At 34.1% G+C, this 18,596-nt stretch overlaps 2 protein-coding genes across 4 annotated transcripts; one reads left to right on the top strand and one right to left on the bottom strand.

Moving 5' to 3' along the window:
* Positions 1-1,865: 1,865 nt before the first annotated feature.
* LOC120218778 lies at positions 1,866-10,650 on the bottom strand. Of its 3 annotated transcripts, none has more exons than XM_039215667.1 (19): positions 10,147-10,650; positions 9,305-9,614; positions 8,800-8,988; positions 8,610-8,693; positions 8,334-8,393; positions 7,954-7,998; positions 7,163-7,362; positions 6,458-6,916; positions 6,220-6,346; positions 5,913-6,110; positions 5,724-5,813; positions 5,145-5,207; positions 4,686-4,760; positions 4,553-4,603; positions 3,918-3,995; positions 3,234-3,368; positions 2,679-2,786; positions 2,256-2,321; positions 1,866-2,051 (listed from the first exon to the last, which is right to left on the bottom strand). In XM_039215667.1, exons 2-19 carry the CDS (start codon positions 9,611-9,613, stop codon positions 1,983-1,985), a joined length of 2,406 nt encoding a protein of 801 aa, XP_039071598.1. In that variant the 5' UTR covers position 9,614; positions 10,147-10,650; the 3' UTR covers positions 1,866-1,982. The 3 variants fall into 3 exon arrangements, with proteins under 3 accessions (XP_039071598.1, XP_039071599.1, XP_039071597.1); XM_039215668.1 differs by lacking the exon at positions 10,147-10,650 and having other exon boundaries at positions 6,458-6,584; positions 6,771-6,916; positions 9,305-9,655; XM_039215666.1 differs by lacking the exon at positions 10,147-10,650 and having other exon boundaries at positions 9,305-9,656.
* A 3,624-nt stretch (positions 10,651-14,274) lies between these two features.
* On the top strand, positions 14,275-16,781 carry LOC120218772 (12-oxophytodienoate reductase 3-like). Its single transcript, XM_039215665.1, has 5 exons — positions 14,275-14,456; positions 14,673-14,813; positions 15,294-15,424; positions 15,524-15,706; positions 16,041-16,781. The coding sequence occupies exons 1-5, from the start codon at positions 14,380-14,382 to the stop codon at positions 16,697-16,699; spliced, it is 1,191 nt and encodes a 396-aa protein (XP_039071596.1). The 5' UTR covers positions 14,275-14,379; the 3' UTR covers positions 16,700-16,781.
* The last annotated feature ends 1,815 nt before the right edge of the window (positions 16,782-18,596 follow it).

Below are 18,596 nucleotides of genomic sequence, written 5' to 3'. Positions count from 1 at the left end.
TATATATCAGCTAACCTAAGCTCTATGGCAGCTGTTCATCATGACTCCTATTGGCTATTTTCTAATATAATTATAAGCAGCAGCTAGCTAGTGGAGGGTCCAAAAGAGGGTTAGAATGGACACAACTGTTTTCAACAGTCTTCAAATTATACTATTGTTTCTCCCTGTAGTTTTGCATTGCATGGAAAGATCATGTGAGGGGTTCATAGTGGGAGAAAATCACAGATTTTGAGATTAATGGAGTTAATGAAACCCTGGGGAATTGCATTTAATTCCCAAGCACTGTTGTTGTGTTTTGAGTTTGGCAGGTGTTGGTACAAAGTAAAGTACTCTTTGGCACTGTATGGAGATGTCCTTATCCCCCCTCCTAGCTTCAAACACACCTTCAAAACAACATAAGATTACCTACTTGACCAGATGTACGGCACCTCCCCATTTATTCCTTGGATATAAGATGGTTTGCTTTCTGATTTTTTTCAACATACAAAAGATGTTTCCCCCTCTTTTTCTTCATGGTAGAAAGACGGATTCTTAACTATAAAGATTCATTTTTTGCGTGAAAAAAAGCAAAAAAAAACTCTTTTAGAAATTATAGAAAAATATATTAATCAAATTATATGACAAAATATATATATTTACAAACTGACCCTCAGCATAGTTTGGTAGAACCCACTTGCATCGCTTCACTTTGCTCCCAAAAGTAGTGACTAATGAGAATAATATAAGAAATGTTTTTCTTTTTTTGGGGTTTTGAAATATTGGGATCATATGATTCAGCGATGTAGTGGGAAGTATTGGCCTTCATTGATGATCCTGGAGCCACCACCACCACCCACTGTTTTACCTTTAAGGGCTCCAACTCCCCGACTCAAATGTCAAATGTGGGCCAACAACAAGCTCCACCTGTAACCATTTTCACAGTTTACAAAAGCATATTTATGGTCAATCATGTCTTCGAAATCCCAGCAAAGTTTTTTCTAGTGGTCCTAGCATTGCCATTTTCCCACTTTGCCAATATTTTGCTTGTTTTCTCATTCATTACTCTCTGCCGCCATAATTACAAAAGCTTGAAAAATCTGATCCATCGCTTGAAAAAAAGACTATTCCCACTGTTAATAACTCAACAATCAATCATATTTTACTATTCCCATTTAATTTCAATGTTCGAACTTCATTAATCCTTACCCACGTTTACTCCCGATATTTCCACGGCCCTACCGTCAGTCCAGGCAAAGGTAATAGCAAAGGTGCGTCTCAATAGGTTGAGAACAAGGCCCATTGAAGACTTGACTGCTCGACTCTGTGATGCCATTTGAAGACTAACAAAAAGAGTTTCATTTCCATTAGAATTGTTAGTCAATGACGGAACTAGAAGGTTTCTATAGAATATTGGACAGATACTAGATCGTGCACCATTAAAACCGAGTCTGCTGCTTGCTTTATAGACACTGTTCCTTTCCACTAACCAAACGTTTGGTCAGCGGACAGGAAAAGCCTTAAGCTTTTGTGTTTTCTTCTTGTACGCAGGCAGATTCACGTGTCTTAACCTTTCGAACTGACAAGGAATTTGAATTGCAGTATTATACTGTTTTGATTGTGGTTTACCAGTCCCTTTGTTTCAAGGCATATCCCCGAGAATTATTTCCTTGAATTCGACAACACAAATAGTAAAGAAAAAGGGAACAAAAGTAAATGAATTGACCTGCATATGCTAAAATTTTACTCTTCCTGTTTGATAAATTATGTATGATGCTACAACTTGATCAAAATCCCATTTAAGGATCAAGTATATCATTGAATTGTACTTTCAATTTCATGAAGGCAAGTAGAAAATGGCATTGGGGAGAATTGAATATATTTCAAAAACCCTATAACATTATGGTGATTGATAACATGATTTGACATTATACAATCATTGCTGAACTTATGTCCAAGTTACAACACTACGGTAGCAGGCCATCTTTGGATGATTGTGGTCTCTCCTATTCCTTCTGGATAAATGATAGAACAAGATCTGTATGTACAGTGAAGAGTTGTGTGTCCACAAACAGCTGGGATGAGAAAGGGGAATACTGTCAGTATTATATATATTTCAAAATCTGCTATTTAACATGAGCACCACTCATAATGAATATGGAAATAATCATCCCGACAGGAAAATAGATGGAAAACATGTCCAGTATACCACAATTATACTGAAACTAGGAGTTAAGGCTAATATCTAGAGATCGAGTTAAGGGAAATGAGGGACTCACCTTCATAAATGGTCGATCACGACTAGGGAATGAATCAATGAAACTCTCTTTTAAAAGCAATGATACCTGAACATGGAAGAACTTCAGGATTTTATTGTTTGTTTTCAAACAATACAAAGTATCACAATAAAACAGATACTGTGCATTATGCAACTCCATCTTCCACCTCACACACAAGGAACACCAAGCCCGTAAAGAACTTCCATCAAAGCCCCTTATAATCCCCTATGCAATCCATATCCCTTTTAAACCAAGCTTGTAATTTGGATCTGGTAACTACAATATCTATGATAGAAAATCCTAAATAGTTCACAAATAAGTTAACGAAAAAAGCAGTAAAATGCATAGTAGGTTTGTTCAGATACCAAAGAACCCAAAGAAAACTGCTTGGCTAAATTTATTCTAATTCAACGAAACACAAACCTTATCATTGTTTGACTGTACATTTGTAATTGTGTGTGACCGCATGTTAGAGCAAAGAGAATCCAAGTATGATCTTAACACCGATATAAAACCTTTGGCAGCTTCAATCTATACCATTAACAGCATCAAGACAACAATTAACAAACCACTGATATATGACAGCAGTACTTCATTAGATGACCTTGAACAAGTACTCATGCAATACCCGAAATGAAACAAATAAAAGATGGTTCAGTGATTCATACCAATAATACCATATAAAGCGACATGATCAAATTATAAACTTCATAAATGCTGATAGTTTTTCTTCTCATTAAAATGGTGGTAAACTAGTCCACCAAAAGATGGTCGAAATTATAAATTATAGTTGGATCACACTATAATTGTGACCACTTGATAGAAAATCCTAAATATATTGTAATTGAGCCACACTCATGAATATTAGAATTGCATAATTTTGCATGATACGTCATAAGTGAGCTTGTTAGTAAAAGGTCTTTTGGATTTAATATTGCATGGAAAAAGCAAAACTGAAATTGAAGGCAAAAGGCATACCTGCACATCTGTGCACTCATATACTGGTCTTTTCCTCCCCAAATAACTTTCACCAACGAGCTTTGCATGATAGGGACTTAAGCAGGCAAAGAGCTCCCTATGCTGTGGCAATTGTGGTATTGTGGATGCCTTTATCTATCACATCATGCAATGATAAAATCAGAACAGGAGAGAACGACCCAAATCCTAAACTAAAATAATTCCCAAGAACAAACGTCTTCTTCAAATGCACAATGGAAAAAAGGTACTAAAAAGTGGAGTACAAACTTGTAAGAACTAAAAACATGCAAAGTAAAAGCAAGCAATTTGGAAATTTGGTCTTCTGCTTGCTAAGCAAGAAAACTGGCTTTTGGTCTGTGTGTTTAACCTTTTCCTTTTGATCTGAGAAAAATCAAACAGAGATATGAAAACTTTCATATTAAAAGCATATGGTTGTATAAAAGAAAAGGACATCAAACCATTCCAACAATGATTTGGCAAGCCAAACTCCCCAATAGAACTTTTTAAAAGGGGGGAGAGAGAGGGAGAGGAAATGCAAACATTAGTAGACTAGTCAAACTTAAACACGTACTTTTAGTAGCAAAAGGAGATAATATTGAAAATAAAAAATATATATTGTAGAATTTATAATGAAATTACATTATTATGCCATGTTGTAATGCAAACATTTGAGAAGATGCATACCTGGTTCTTATTGGCATCAGCCAGAATGACATTGGCCAACTTTGACTGCACTTCACTGGTTTTGTTCTTTACACCAACCTAGAGATGAGTAAAATTCTATTAACAAATACATCGGAGAAAACTGAAAAAAAAAAACAATACTAATGAAAAACTGTGAAGTGTATGTTAATTCAATATTCCACCACATAATTCATTGAAAACAAATTCCTGGGGGAGATAACTTGTTCAGAAAGATCATATTACTTTCTAGTTGATACTTAGAGTGAAACCTTAGCCAAGATTAGCCAAGAGGCTTTATTAGTACATATATGATAATGACCAAGCCTCTTCCAAGTATACAGATTCAGTTGAACGGGTTACATTAGCCATTTTGCCCTACTGGATATGATATCCTCATAAGCTCAATAACAGCAAAGAACTTTAGTCTACCCTCCTTTCCTAGTATGTGCTCTACAAACATGGGCCAAAGTCACCAAACCCTTTCTTCAGTCTGGCCTCATTTCCCTTTTGACATGAGCATTACCACTTGGAACATAAAGTATCACTTGTACATATAGACACATTACTGAATAAATATTCACGGGAAACTAAACAATTCAAGCATGCAACATTAAGCCTTTTTTCTGAAAACTTACTATGTAAGGAACAGGCGCATCTAAAAAATCTAGCATATCATCCGGCAAAACCTGCAAACTTTTGAATGTAAGTACAGAAATCTGAATAGTCTAAATAACTTAGAAAATATGAAGTGACCGTTAAGAGATATACCGGAATCAAAAGGCTTTGCCATTGGTATGGACGGATAAGAGGGACAATTGACAAAACTATAGCTGATAAGATTCCCTGCATATAATTTCAAATCTAGTATAAATGCAAAAGTTCTAAATTTCTAACTATTAAACACTTGAAAAAAAAAAACAGTAGGAATAATCCATATCATCATTAAAACATAATAAGTCATAAACATCAAGCAGAAAATCTCAACAACAACAAAAAAAAGGTCTCTTAAACCCAATCCATGTGATCCCCGAGCGATGATCTAATTATATAAAGTTCCAACGTAATGGGTGCAACTAGCCTTAGAGACCATGGAAGGAGATACACTAGTTTTGAGGTTAGGTATATATAATTGCAGCATATTCATCAGGTTTTAACATAAAGATTGGTAGTTGAAACATAGTCAACTAGAAATAGATTACCATCATTAAGATGATACTTAATACCTACCAAATTGGAACAAACAACTACAATCTGTTTCTCGAGCAATGCTCCAGCAAAGATAGTTAACACCTGCAGAATAAGAAGAATCAATTCAGCTAGCCTCTCAAAAGTCTATACAAGACCAAGCAAATGTAAATCACCAATGCTCATCATATCTTCAGGGAACAGTCAACTCACACACATACACATGCAAACAAGAAAAAGGAAAATAAGATAAATGGTGTTTGGTTTTTTTTTTTTTTTGATAGGAAAATGGTACGTTAAAATATCAAATAGAATAAGGTTAAAAGAATATGTCAAAACTAACAAATTCTATGATTAAAATAATGATTGGACTTCACAGATTAATGAATAGAAACAGATTTTAGAATTAATAATACAGCACCACAGTTCACCACTAGATTTATTGATGCACTTATAAAGCACAAAACAAATTTATGTTACATCCTTAATTTCACGACACTAGAGTCCATGAGCAAAATGTATTATATGAAAACCAAAAAGCCAAGCATGACATCAAAATCAACTTCGAAAACCTCAGACAGCATGTTATGCTTCTGTAAATAAGCAGGGACATATTTTTACATGTTCAAGCCGCAGAGATCCACACATGCATGCAACAGCCCATGTTGACAGAGCGGTTGCTTCCTCTTCAGCCAAAAGAGCAGTGTGTGCCTGATAAAAGAAGATAATAGTGAGACAGAATTAAACCACCAAGTCTGAAATGAGGAATGCAACATTATTACATCCTATGAAACCAATAATCATGGTTACCTCAGCAAATTCAAGACTGGTACTGCAAGATCTCAAATCAATGGTTGAGCCAGCAATACGCAGAACTTGTTCATCAGGTCTATGATATTCCAGTGGATGAAGGTGCTCCAAAGGATGAAACCTAAGTTTTGAACCCCTACCTGGACACCGTAACCGATAATATTCACATAGTATCTGCAATGATCCATGATTGTTTACCTGGAAATTGTGGAGGATTACTTTATCTAAAATGTAGAAAAAAAGTGAGGCATGCCATAAGGGTAAGGTTAAAAAAGATTAAATTACTTAAAGTGTGACATATTCAAACCTTAGCCCATTCAAGGATATCAAGGTGGTCACTAGAATCTTCCTGGCCAGAAATAGATGCCTCTTCCGTTTCTGTATCATCAACATCATTCCTCAAATTCCTATCATCACAAGGAGAACCTTGAAAACTGCACAGGCATCAATACCATATTTATTAAAAAGATAACTGAAAGATAAGACTCCTAAAACTGAAAGACCCAAAGGCTTGCTTCCGCAATACATTATAAAATTTGTTCTACCTGCAAGAAGACTCAGAGCTTTCATACTGATAATAGCGCAGAAATGGCAGAACAGCATTTGGCAAATGTCGTTCTGCTGTTTGTTTATTTGTAGTAAATTCATCAACATCAGTGTCACAATCTTCAGGATATGCACCACTAGATTCTTTTTTACTTTTAAACGTGTCAGTTTCAAGATCAAATGGAACAACAGTATCACGGTTAACAACTTTGTTTGAGTCACAGTCCCCCTCAAGCATCTGATGATCCAAACTATTCCAATCATCAGTACCTCCAGGCTTAGAATCTGTGGAACTGTACTCGGAGGTTTCCGTCATTGCATTCTGCATGTCCTCCAGAGCTCCTTGATCCGTTAAGGCATCATCTATAATTGCTTCATTGCTATAACTCTCAGACAATTCCAAATCTATATCACCGAGACTCTTTGTTAATCGTTCCAACCTTTCTTCATCAAAGATGCTGCATGTAAAATTTAAGGAGAAAAAAAGTTATGAAGCCAGTGAGATGAACTAAAACCATGTTGCTAGCATCAAATCCTCAAGATTTCAGTCTAAAAAACTTCAAGTTGGACTTTTACATTAATGCACAAATCTTAACTGATGTTTCAGTCCAAATAAATCTACATTTTGCTCTTAGTGGAAATAATAAGAATAAGTTACAAGATCCTCATTATCATTTGCTGTATCTGATGTTAATAAAGCACACCTATTAAGAACACCAAAGTGCAACTCAAAGCATGGAAGCCTCGAAAGAATGCAATAACATCTGCGAGTGGTCATCACATAACGACTCCGAGACGGGTAGGCAGGTTGTCTATCAGAAATCAAAGAAAGCAATCCAGAGGGCTTTTGTACTATTTCTTCAACTAACACACAGCACCCATACAAAGTGGAATTATCAGCAACCTAGAGAGAGAAAGAACGAATAGTCACAGAAATATAAAATGCTACCATAATTAACAATGTCATGATAAAGGAAATCAGAACTGAAGCAGAAATTATACATTTTATAAACAATCCAAGATATGAGGGAAACAACAAAATCTCATCTTTAAAAATAAAAATATACATAAAATAGCAATAAGGAGTGATATAGTAACCTTAAAGATCAAGTATAGTGTACAGATGAGTAAAAGATTCAAAAGATGTATACATATATGTCCCAATAACAACCACAATACAAACCAAATCTGTTAGCAGAGGTTACTAACAAGAAAAGGATTTGGGGATCAAAAAATAATGAGACAAAGTCAGTTCAACAGAATTCCAGAACACATTAGCCTCTATTAATAGCTCTGATAGGAGCATGGAATTGAAGTTTCACTTCAGCATCTATTACTACATCTATAAACTTTAGAATGATGAATGATCATCAACATCCAACATGTCAAGTTTTGATCACATAAGCAGCAGGCAGCACAACTTAAAATAGAAAACACAATGAGAAAAGAAATTTCAACAGTACAGAACCAAATAACATTATGTTTCAAAGGTTACCTGTAACCGGAAAACAAATGACAGATCACTTTGATTTAGGTGTTCCTGCAGGACATGAATTGTAACCTAAGAGATTAGCATTTGACAAGACATAACATTTGCCAAATATAAATGTACATGCACGTGCTTATATAAGTCTCTAAATTGAGAGACAATAGAAAACAAGATTTGCTTTACATTGTCAATCAAGTGATACAGTCGAACTATGCAGTCTGAAGCATTCACTTAAACAAATCTAGAACTAATTATGATTTACAATTATTTTTATGGTAAATCTCCACAAGAAGGGTGATCGGAAGGTACAAAGGCAACTAGTTTTAGATAATCTATTATCAAAATTCAAGTGGAAAAGCATTATCGTCAGATTTTAGCAAAAATACCTGCGAAAGAAGAATTTCATTCAGCTCACTCATTGAAGGAGTTCTCTCAACGGCATGAACCTGATATAGCACAGACAGACTTTAGAAAAAACAGCTTAAATTTGCATCTATAATGCAATATATATTTTACTGGGAAAAGAAACAGAAATTAAATTGACAAACTTGCTCAACTGAGCATTCAAAAGACAGCATGAGTTAAAACACTTTTTAGCATGAACATTTCACACTACTATGCACTGCAAACAATAAATGGAAGAAGAAGAACAATTAGCCAACCTCTACACCTCCAGGGAAGCAAAATGAAAGAAGATCTTTGTATTTAATAGGTAGCTGCTTTTCTGGTGGATAAACAAATAAGACCTGGCGATAGAGAACAAAATCAATATCCAAAGACATGATCCATTGCAATCCCCCTCCTCAACATGAGAGGTCTTTAAGAAAATACTTGTTTACGAAGAACACCCACCTGGGGTTCGAGGCAAGGTTCGACACGAGAATTATTCTGACAACTTAGAGCACTTCGCAACTTCCCAGAACCTTCAAACTGTCTGGTGACATATAGCCTTTGAAGAGCCTGAACATCACAACTAGGAGGAAGTCCAACAACAACCATGCTCTCGAACAACCTTGAGGGTTCCTTAAAAGATCTATGATCCTGCACATGTAAAATTACAATGTCATTAAAACATTTTTTGAGATTCTTGGTTTCTAGTTAAAACATAACGAACATATACAAGTAAAATAAAAGAGGTTTATCAGGCCTCCTATTAGGCCTTGCAATAAATATATATTGAGTGATAATTAGACAAGCTACATAACAATCATATACATGAATTAAGGGTTGTAAATGTTGTACAAAAATAACAGCTTCATAAACAAAATTACATCCCTCAGTATATACTTGCTGTGAAAGTCCATAACAGGTCTGAGTAGCATTAACAAAAAATGTCCACTTGAATGAAGTAATATACCAAATATTGCAGCTGAAAGCTAGCCCACTGGCGCTTTTGGCTAGTCAGAACTTCCGGATTGTAAGTTCCACGTCTCACTTCAGTGCGCTGCGAGAAACCTTTTAACACTCTAGATACATGATGCTGTAGCTTCTGAAATCTGCTACCGGTATTTTCATCTTTCAATGAATATACAGCAGATGGTCGAGGAGAATGAACAGCAGTCGCAGCTGCTGCAGCAGAAGCAACTGCTCTAGCAACATCCTCCTTTGTCGGCATGAAAAAGGATGCACTCCATCCAGGGCTACCGGAATCTTCGCTCTTAGACATCCTTAAAGCCACTCAACAGTCAACATACACGACCAAACAACAAATAAACATAAACAATTGCAAAAATATCAAATATTTCATTGAATGTGACTAAAATTACTAGCTTTGAAATTTCCGCCCTTCAAGTGGAACCCGTCTTACAACAAATCATAATCAATCATCTGAAAAGATTACCGATCCAATCAAAGAAACGAGTTCAAGAAATTAACGAAATCAACCTATGGACTCAGGCAAGTTACACTAATTAAACGTCTATCTTAGATGAGAAAATCATCCAGTTACTTATAAATTATTAAAAAACAGTTCAGTTAAAACTTATAACAAGCTTGAGAATAACAGGCTCAGAGGTTGGAACAGATCAATATTATTGCAATAAAATAGGATGCCCCGAAACACAGTACTGCGCACACAGTTCTTCATAAACTCGAGCAAGTCAAGCACAAAAAAATCTAATAAACAATCTAAAGAGTAATTGTGAATCCAACGAGAAAAAAAAAAGAGCTTTTCAGATACAGATGGGTACTGAAACTAACCTCGAAAGAAATTAAACACTGAAGAAAAACAAAGCCCCAAAAATAACTTCGTAAAAAAACTTGGAGCCACAACCAAACGAGTATCGTCTTAGAACTTCACGGATCGATGAATTAAGGGGAAAACCAAACCCAAATTTAACAAAGAGATAAGGAAAACATAAAGGGTTTTAAGCAGCCGCCATATAAAGAAAAACAAGCTCTCTCCTTGAGGTCAAATACCTTCAGATTTCCCCCCTCTTTGTAATTAATGAAGGTTTTTAATAAGAAAAATTAAAATCAACAAAAAGAAAACTTAAAAAAAATTCCTTTTCCCCGTCAAAACTAAAAATTATTTTTAAAGAAAAAAAAACACAGGACCAATAAGAAGCTCTAGAAGCCGCAACGAATAAAAAACGACAACATTCGAAGTAAGGAGACGGTCAGTTTCACTTGCTATAAGTTTGTGTTCTGGTTTCTGTCATGGTTTTAGGGTAGAAGTTTCAGAGTGAAAGCTTATTTAGGCAGACAGAATGAGATTATGGAAACAATGGAATTTTGGGAAATAATCCTTTTTTCCCCCAAAAAGCAGCGATTGCATGAAACCTTTCAAATTCAACCATTAGTTTAATTATTATTAATTAAAGTATTAAACCGTGATATTTTCTAGGGTAACCTAAACGTTTAGCAATTAATTATTATTTTTGTTTTGTTTTAATTATCTAATTATTTTTATTTTAAAATTATCTCTAATTATATTTTAATTTTATTTTAGTCACTCATCGTTAAAAAATTAACGATAATATCAATGTGTCATCATAAAATAATATCACTTTATCTTTATAAAATATAAAACTATCACATCTTCATTTATGTTAAATTTGTTAATGGTAAATTATCAAAATGAAGTCAAAACATACAATTAAATATGATTTTTTAAAATAATAGTTAAGTGTCAAAAAAAAAGGGAAAAAAATGATAAGTAGATACTAAATATATAATTTATACTATTTTGTTCTCTCTCTCTCTCTCTCTTTTTTTTTTTTTTTGCGCGCAATGCGTCACTATGGGAGAGGGGGAGATTAATTTGTTAGGATTTTTCAGATAATTTTGGTATGGCTTTATAGGATGACACGTGGACATTGAACCACGTGTGCGGACATGATCCTCGATATAAGGTTCGGTGTATTTAGTTGTGTTTTGCTTTTGACTAGATCTTACCACTTCCTTTATGCCTTGAAAAAGTGGGGTATCGTCAAAAGGCTTTTGTCGAAGTTAAAATTATAGATCAGTTTTCACTTTTCATAATTAAACAGTTAATATATCTTTACTTTTTGCCATTCTAAATTATTACCAATTTGGGATAAATATTAATATTATATATGACATATAAATTTTTACTTTTTTAAAAAAAAGTTGTAAAATTTGCCAATCATCCCAAGGGTAAAAAATGTATATTTTTTGCTAGTGAAAGTCTTCGTATGGAAGTGAACTAAATTATAAATGAAAATAAATCAACAAGTGAACATGTACTTGAAAAGGTGGGGATAATTAACCTTTTATATATATATAATATGAAGGGCGGTGGCCAGATATGAACAAGGGAAGCTGATTGGGATAATTGCCTCATTAAAAATTTAAATTATCATATATTTTTAAATTTTTTATTTATTTTTTAATTAAAATTTTGTTTTTATTTCTGAAATTGTTAAATTTTTTTCTAAAAATTATGACCGTCTCTGAGTTCGAGGAAAAGGCATGAACTAAATAAGAGGCATGATTAAGGTTGGCAAGGGTGTTTGGTCCTTTTTTGGTGTTGTTTTTGCCAGGAAAGTAAATGGTGGTGGGGGGCCAAAGACAATTTGTGTGATGAAAAACGAAAGCCCACATTTATGTATGATTGCATCGGACAGGATGAGAAAAGGTCTCGGTGTGGGATACCTCATGTTTACCATTTTCACCCACTAATGCTTTATTGATATTGCTTCTACTTACATATCTTAATTGTCAAAACTCACAAATCTACTCATGTTAATCTATTATATTTTTCAATTTAAATATTATTATATATATTTATCTAATATTTAATATTAAAAATGTAAAAATCTGGAAGGCCTTTATTATTTTAAGCTGATGTCTTGAATGGGCAGCTGAAATTATTGACCGAGATTGAGTTTCAAAAACCAAGAAAGATAAAACATAAAATAATTTAGGGTTTAGGCGTTTCCGCATGTTTTTCGGTTTCTCACTTGTTGACGAAATTAGGCAGACAGGGTACGTTTCGTAGCTCTGGTATAGTGGTAGACTTTTTGTTTAATTAAGACGTTACTTCAAATCAATTATTTAAATACGGAAAATTTTAAAATATGTTTTGAAATAAGTAGTTAAATGATGGGCGATACAAAATCAAATAATGTAATTCGATAATGATTAAAAGTGGATATCTTTAGCAATCGATCAACGACTATGTTACGTTATTGTTAAATATAAAAGATCCTTCGTAAACAATGCTTAATTTTGAATAGTATAGATGATTTTGATCGGTTAAAGATGGTCGAAGAAATGTGACGATATCGATGACTTTCATACATCCAACAATTTAATATAATAGTTGAGTTTGATTTGAATTTTGCGTATGTTATAAATTTTTTTCTTCGATTTACTTTTTCCTACCACATTTATATAGTAATTTTCTAACGTAGGTAAAAGTACTTTGAGTTACAAGTTCTAATATAATTCTTTTTTATATATTTATTTTATGATTTATATTTTAAATTTATAATCATTTCTCTCGATAAGATTATCTCTAATATTTAAATATATGTTATATCCTTATAATTATAGTTTACCTTGTTAATCTATTCAACACTTAACAATCATGAGCGCATTTTGTATTTACATATTTTATTATGTAAAATGTTTTACTTTTGTATTGATATTAATTTTAAAATACTTGTGTATTACCTTATATTATGAATATTAGTTTCTATTTTAAAATCTCGTAACTTTTAATATTATAAAAAAATTCTATGATGATTTAGCCCCCACCCCGCTTGAAAACGTGCATACCAGCAGACAAGGCCTGACCAAAAAATAAAAAATATATAATTAAGTGGATTGAAAATAAATATGAAACTGAACACACATTTGGCAATCAATCATTATAACCACTAAAGTTGACAAAAATTGAAAAAGAACATCAAAGAATTTCGTCAAAAAGGCCCAAGTTTTAGGTAGCAAATACGATACCATGACTATCCCCAATCCAGTAATAATGGGCTTTACTTTAACAGGAGCCTATTTAATTGTGATTAGTCCAACACATAATTTTAGTCCATTTTATTTTTAAAAGGAAAATAAAATTAGTAGATTTTATAATGTGTACTCAAAAATATTTTATAATTATATTTTTATAATTATATATTATAAAATAAAAATAAAAAACCAAGTAAAACATAAAAAAGAAGAAATAAAAATAATACTAAAAATAAATTTTTATATTGTTTTATCAATGAATCACGTGTACTATTTTTTGTTCTAAATTTTATATTTATGATTAAAAATACATCATGACAATACAAATAAATAAAATATATTTAAAACAATATATAATTTTCAGTAAACTATTATAATAGTCTCTAAAATTTTAAGACATTTATAATTTAATTATTGAATCTGGGACTTTGATAAAAGAAAGTAACATTTAAGGACTGGGTCAAATTAAAAAATTTATCATATTGATAAAAATAATATTTAAGTTAAATTATGTTTAAGAATAATATTATTTATTTTATAATAATATATTGTTATTATTTAAAAGATTATATGCAATTTAAAATTTACATCAATTTGATCTAAAATTATAGAATGAAAATAGTTTATATTTTTATAGAAGTTGACTGTTTAGGATCTGCAGCCTAAGAAAGTCAACGCGGAACTCAGCCGAAAAAGCAAAGGCTGCAGGCACAAACACGAATGTGTAAAGCAGCACACGAAAACCATGGCAATAATGAAGAAACGCAGCCACACATGACTCGTTCACCGACTCCATCTCCCAGTCTAAGAATTTTCAATTCCAGCACATGTTCATATTCTCTCTTTTTATATTTGTTTACATCCAGTTCAGTTTTAACCAATAATACAATAAAATATACTATTTCTAAGTGTGGGTTTCTCTTAATTCCCCCAATTGCAGTATACCATCAATAAATCCATTTGCATACCATCGAGTTTTGTAGAAAAAAAGGAAGAGTAACAATGGCAGAAACCCAATCTCAAGGAACCCCAACGCTGTTTTCTCCTTACAAGATGGGAAAGTTTAATCTTTCTCACAGGTTTGTGTCTACTCTCCAACTTCGATTACTCTGTTTCTGTGATTCAGTTCGTGTGTTTGCATCGAACTCCGTGATCTAAGGAGGATCATAGATCCTTGTCAAGGGCACTTTCGTTTCGGGCATCTTCCTCCACTATCTCCTCGGATTCTGAATATTCCGAGAAAAACACGGAAGGGTAATTTCGTGGCAATTCATTGCATTTGTTTCTGATGGCAGGGTGGTGCTGGCGCCTATGACGAGATGCAGGGCGTTGGATGGAATTCCAAGGCCGGCGCTTGCTGAATATTACACCCAGAGGACGACTCCCGGCGGCTTTCTCATCACCGAAGGGACACTGATCTCCGACACTGGCGCAGGGTAATTTCGTAACTCAATTTTGATTATGAAATTTCATACGAGTCACTCGCATCATTTTCCAGAAATAGTGGTCTGCTAGTGCTGGTCCCATCACAGCATTACCCCCAAACTTCGTGCTTTTTAGAGTCCACTTAACTCTTATCTTAATAAGTTCATTGCTGATTTCCCATACATTGATTTAGAGTGAAGTTTTACTTAAAACTATGGACAGAATTATGATACTGTTTGCGAAATAATGGCACCCTTTTTGCCTTTTTGACTCCAAACTCAGTACCGAGTTATAATATAATAGTTTGCCAATATTATTCCTCATTTGATTAGTTTAGCTATCAGTTCTTCAGTCCGTCTCTGATATAACCTATTGAATTATGCAGACATTCCCTGCTACCATCCTAAACTTCTTTTGAAATCCTTTTGTCACATTTATTTCATATGTGTTTGAGAGCGTTTCTTTTGTCTGATATTGCAATGTTGAAGCAGGTTTCCACATGTTCCTGGAATCTACAATGAAGAACAGGTGGAGGCATGGAAGCCGATCGTGGATGCTGTTCATGCCAAAGGAGGCATCATTTTCTGTCAACTGTGGCATGTAGGCCGAGCATCTCATTCAGGTAACTTACCCAATCCCTTGGTACCCTTTTTGCTTTTTACTCTCTTTTTGGGTGTTGATCATTCAGCATGTTTTAATTGGTTTTTGACTAATGAAACAGTGTATCAACCTGGTGGAGCGGCACCGATATCATCAACAAATAAGCCCGTCTCAGACAGGTGGAGAATTCTTATGCCTGATGGGAGCTATGGCATATATCCAAAACCTCGACCTCTTGAAACCTCAGAAATACCAGAGGTTGTAGTGCATTACCGCAAGGCAGCCTTGAATTCCATTCGAGCAGGTTAGTTAGATATTAAACATCAAATTCTATTGGTACGATGCCCTGAAGCTGTATTCATTTCAATTTATGGGTTTGATGGAGGCCTCTAGACAAAGTCAATCTTATCCTTAAATAGGAAACTGGATTTAGAAAATAATGAGTTACCCTTTACATATACACAGCTTGAGCATTGTCGAATGATGTCAGATTTCGTAATCAAACTTGCTAAAATACTAGTTTGAAGTATGAACTTGTGTTTTTGGTCATGAATACTAGTACAAAGATGAAGCTGTTTGGTTTTTCCTTATATTTTGTCAGTATCCATCAATATCTTGAAAATCATTAAAACTTGCAGGTTTCGATGGAATTGAGATTCATGGAGCACATGGCTATCTCATTGACCAATTTTTAAAAGACGGGATCAATGATCGCACAGATGAGTACGGTGGGTCGTTGGCAAACCGTTGCAAATTCTTAATGCAAATTGTTCAAGCAGTAGCTTCAGCCATTGGTATAGATAGAGTTGCTGTCAGAATTTCGCCCGCAATTGATCACCTAGATGCAATGGACTCTAATCCGCTCAACCTAGGCTTGGCAGTGATTGAGAGACTTAACAAGCTCCAGTTACAGCTGGGGTCAAAACTTGCTTATCTTCATGTGACACAGCCTCGTTATCATGCTTATGGGCAAACCGAATCAGGCAGACACGGGAGTGAAGATGAGGAAGCTTATTTAATGAGGACAATGAAGAAGATTTACCAGGGAACTTTAATGTGCAGTGGCGGATTCAATAGGGAGTTGGGAATGCAAGCTGTGGTGGAGGGTGATGCAGATCTGGTGTCTTACGGCCGTCTTTTCATCTCAAATCCTGACCTAGTCTTGAGGCTGAAGGTTAATGCACCTTTAAATAGGTACATTAGGAAGACATTTTATACTCAGGATCCTGTTGTCGGATATACAGACTATCTATTCCTGAGTGAAGAAAAAGGTACCCAAGTACAGTCACGCCTTTGATGTGGAATCGCCATTGATTGTTAAACATCAAACATTTTCCATAAAGTTGAATGAGCAATTACTATGTTAAAACAATGTAAGAAGAGACATTTGATATGCCTGTATTCCTCTTATGTAGGATTAAAATCATGTTATCTGTGACAGACTAGGCTACCCTGTTGTAGCTTAGTTTCACGTCCAGAAACTCCAGGTTAATCCTTTAAAATGGTAAGTACCTTGTTTCGATAAAAACGTATATGGTAAGATTTTGCTTGTTAGAAGGAAAAAAGAGAAGCTCAAATTGTTGCTCTACCTCCAGCTCATTTTATGTCTCGCTGAACAATAATAAAAAAAGTACTTCTAAAATCTTGCAAGTGTGGCACTTGTTGAAACCGTGGTTTGAAAAATGACTTGGTCTTGAAAAACTCGTTAAGAAGACGAGTCATCATCAGTTGTTCTAGACTAGGTATGACTAAATATTCATAATCTGGTTTACCTTTAACACTAAAATCAAAGTCAAGTTCGAGAATCGATTACATACAATAATTAATATCTAATTTAAAAATAAATGATCACAAAAGACGCAAATGTTAAACTTTTGTATTGTAATCTAGATGCCTTGTAAGACGGGGAATTTGCAAGCTCGCATATTTTTCCCAATGGAGATAATAAAACTTATGACCGGACTTGCAGGGTCTCTTATTAGCAGTCTAGAATTTCTTCTATAGCCCTAACTGCGCTCATTATTAACGTACCGGTGGAGCCAATGGACCACCTATTGATATCACTTTCATTCTCTTTTTAGATCCCCAACCTATAAAAAATGATCTAGGTTTTCCATGCTGGTTAAGCCATAATAACAGGCTATGTTGTTGTGTTATAGTCTCTCTAAATAGAAAACTTTGATATTACCAAATATGTGATTGCATAGAAAAGAGGCGATGTCAAGAGGAACTTTGTTAGGATTTTTGAAGATCGACAACCGAAAAAGTGTCAAGAGGGTGAATTGGCAAATATTGTTTAGGGAGTAAGAAGAAAAAAAAGATAGAGAATTTTGCACAACGATTTATAGTGGTTCGACTTCTCAACTAAGTCTACATCCACTACCTAAGCTCCTCACTTAGTATTTTCCAACAAATCTACTAATTTGTTCTTTCTTTTTCAAGGATTAAGAGTAACATTTACAAACTCCCTAGTTTTTTTCACTTGACTAAAATAGAACCAATCCCCTTTACAAAAGGTAAAAAGAAGTAAACAATAAAACCTCTTAAAGGTATGTGTTTACAAAATTAAAGCTCACAAAAACACAAACATTTAAAAGAAAATAAAGATAAAGAGTGAAAAAAAATTTATCGTGTTTGATTGCTTGGATAAGTGTTCTAACCCTTCTTCAAGTGTCTTGAACTTGTATTTATATGTTGGAATGTGTTTGTGGCAGTTTCTAGCCGTTGGGAGTGATTTAAAGTCGTTGAGATGTTTTCTCTACAAAATAAAACTATCTAGTACAGAGGATATCGGTACTCCTATAGGGAGTATCGATACTACCCTTGTAATATTTAAATAAAACTAGCTGTTACTAGTCGTTAGACCTAACGGTTCGATACTATGCTCATGGTATCAATATTACTATGTAAAGTAGTATTGGTGCCCCTTTGGTTATCATTACCTATTTTACATTCTGGAATTTGAACAAGCTGGTAGTATCAGTATTACCTAGAGAGTATCGATATTTCTCTTACCTAGGGTATTGGTACCACATGAACAATATAAGTACTGTTCATATGGTATCGATACTATAAGAACAATATCGGTACTTTGTACGTGAAAAACTTTTTTGCTCAAATTCTAGTTTATTGGACTTTGAATTATTTTTTAAAACTTTCGAAAATCTTGAACAAGTTCAATTAAGTCCAAAAAC

Source organism: Hibiscus syriacus, unplaced genomic scaffold (genome assembly GCF_006381635.1).
Source record: "Hibiscus syriacus cultivar Baekdansim isolate YM2019G1 unplaced genomic scaffold, ASM638163v2 tig00110201_pilon, whole genome shotgun sequence".
Taxonomy (NCBI): Eukaryota; Viridiplantae; Streptophyta; class Magnoliopsida; order Malvales; family Malvaceae; genus Hibiscus; species Hibiscus syriacus.
This window is presented reverse-complemented; position numbering and strand designations above follow the sequence as displayed.

Bases quoted from the DNA above. Each gene is read 5' to 3' on its own strand.
- LOC120218772 (XM_039215665.1), top strand. From the start codon at position 14,380: ATGGCAGAAACCCAATCTCAAGGAACCCCAACGCTGTTTTCTCCTTAC. The intron at 14,814-15,293 runs GTAATTTCGTAA...ATGTTGAAGCAG, and splicing joins ATCTCCGACACTGGCGCAGG to GTTTCCACATGTTCCTGGAA. The intron at 15,425-15,523 runs GTAACTTACCCA...CTAATGAAACAG, and splicing joins AGGCCGAGCATCTCATTCAG to TGTATCAACCTGGTGGAGCG.
- LOC120218778 (XM_039215667.1), bottom strand. From the start codon at position 9,613: ATGTCTAAGAGCGAAGATTCCGGTAGCCCTGGATGGAGTGCATCCTTT. The intron at 4,761-5,144 runs GTAGGTATTAAG...AATTATATGCAG, and splicing joins TAGTTGTTTGTTCCAATTTG to GGAATCTTATCAGCTATAGT. The intron at 2,787-3,233 runs GTATGCCTTTTG...TTAATGGTATAG, and splicing joins ATGAGTGCACAGATGTGCAG to ATTGAAGCTGCCAAAGGTTT.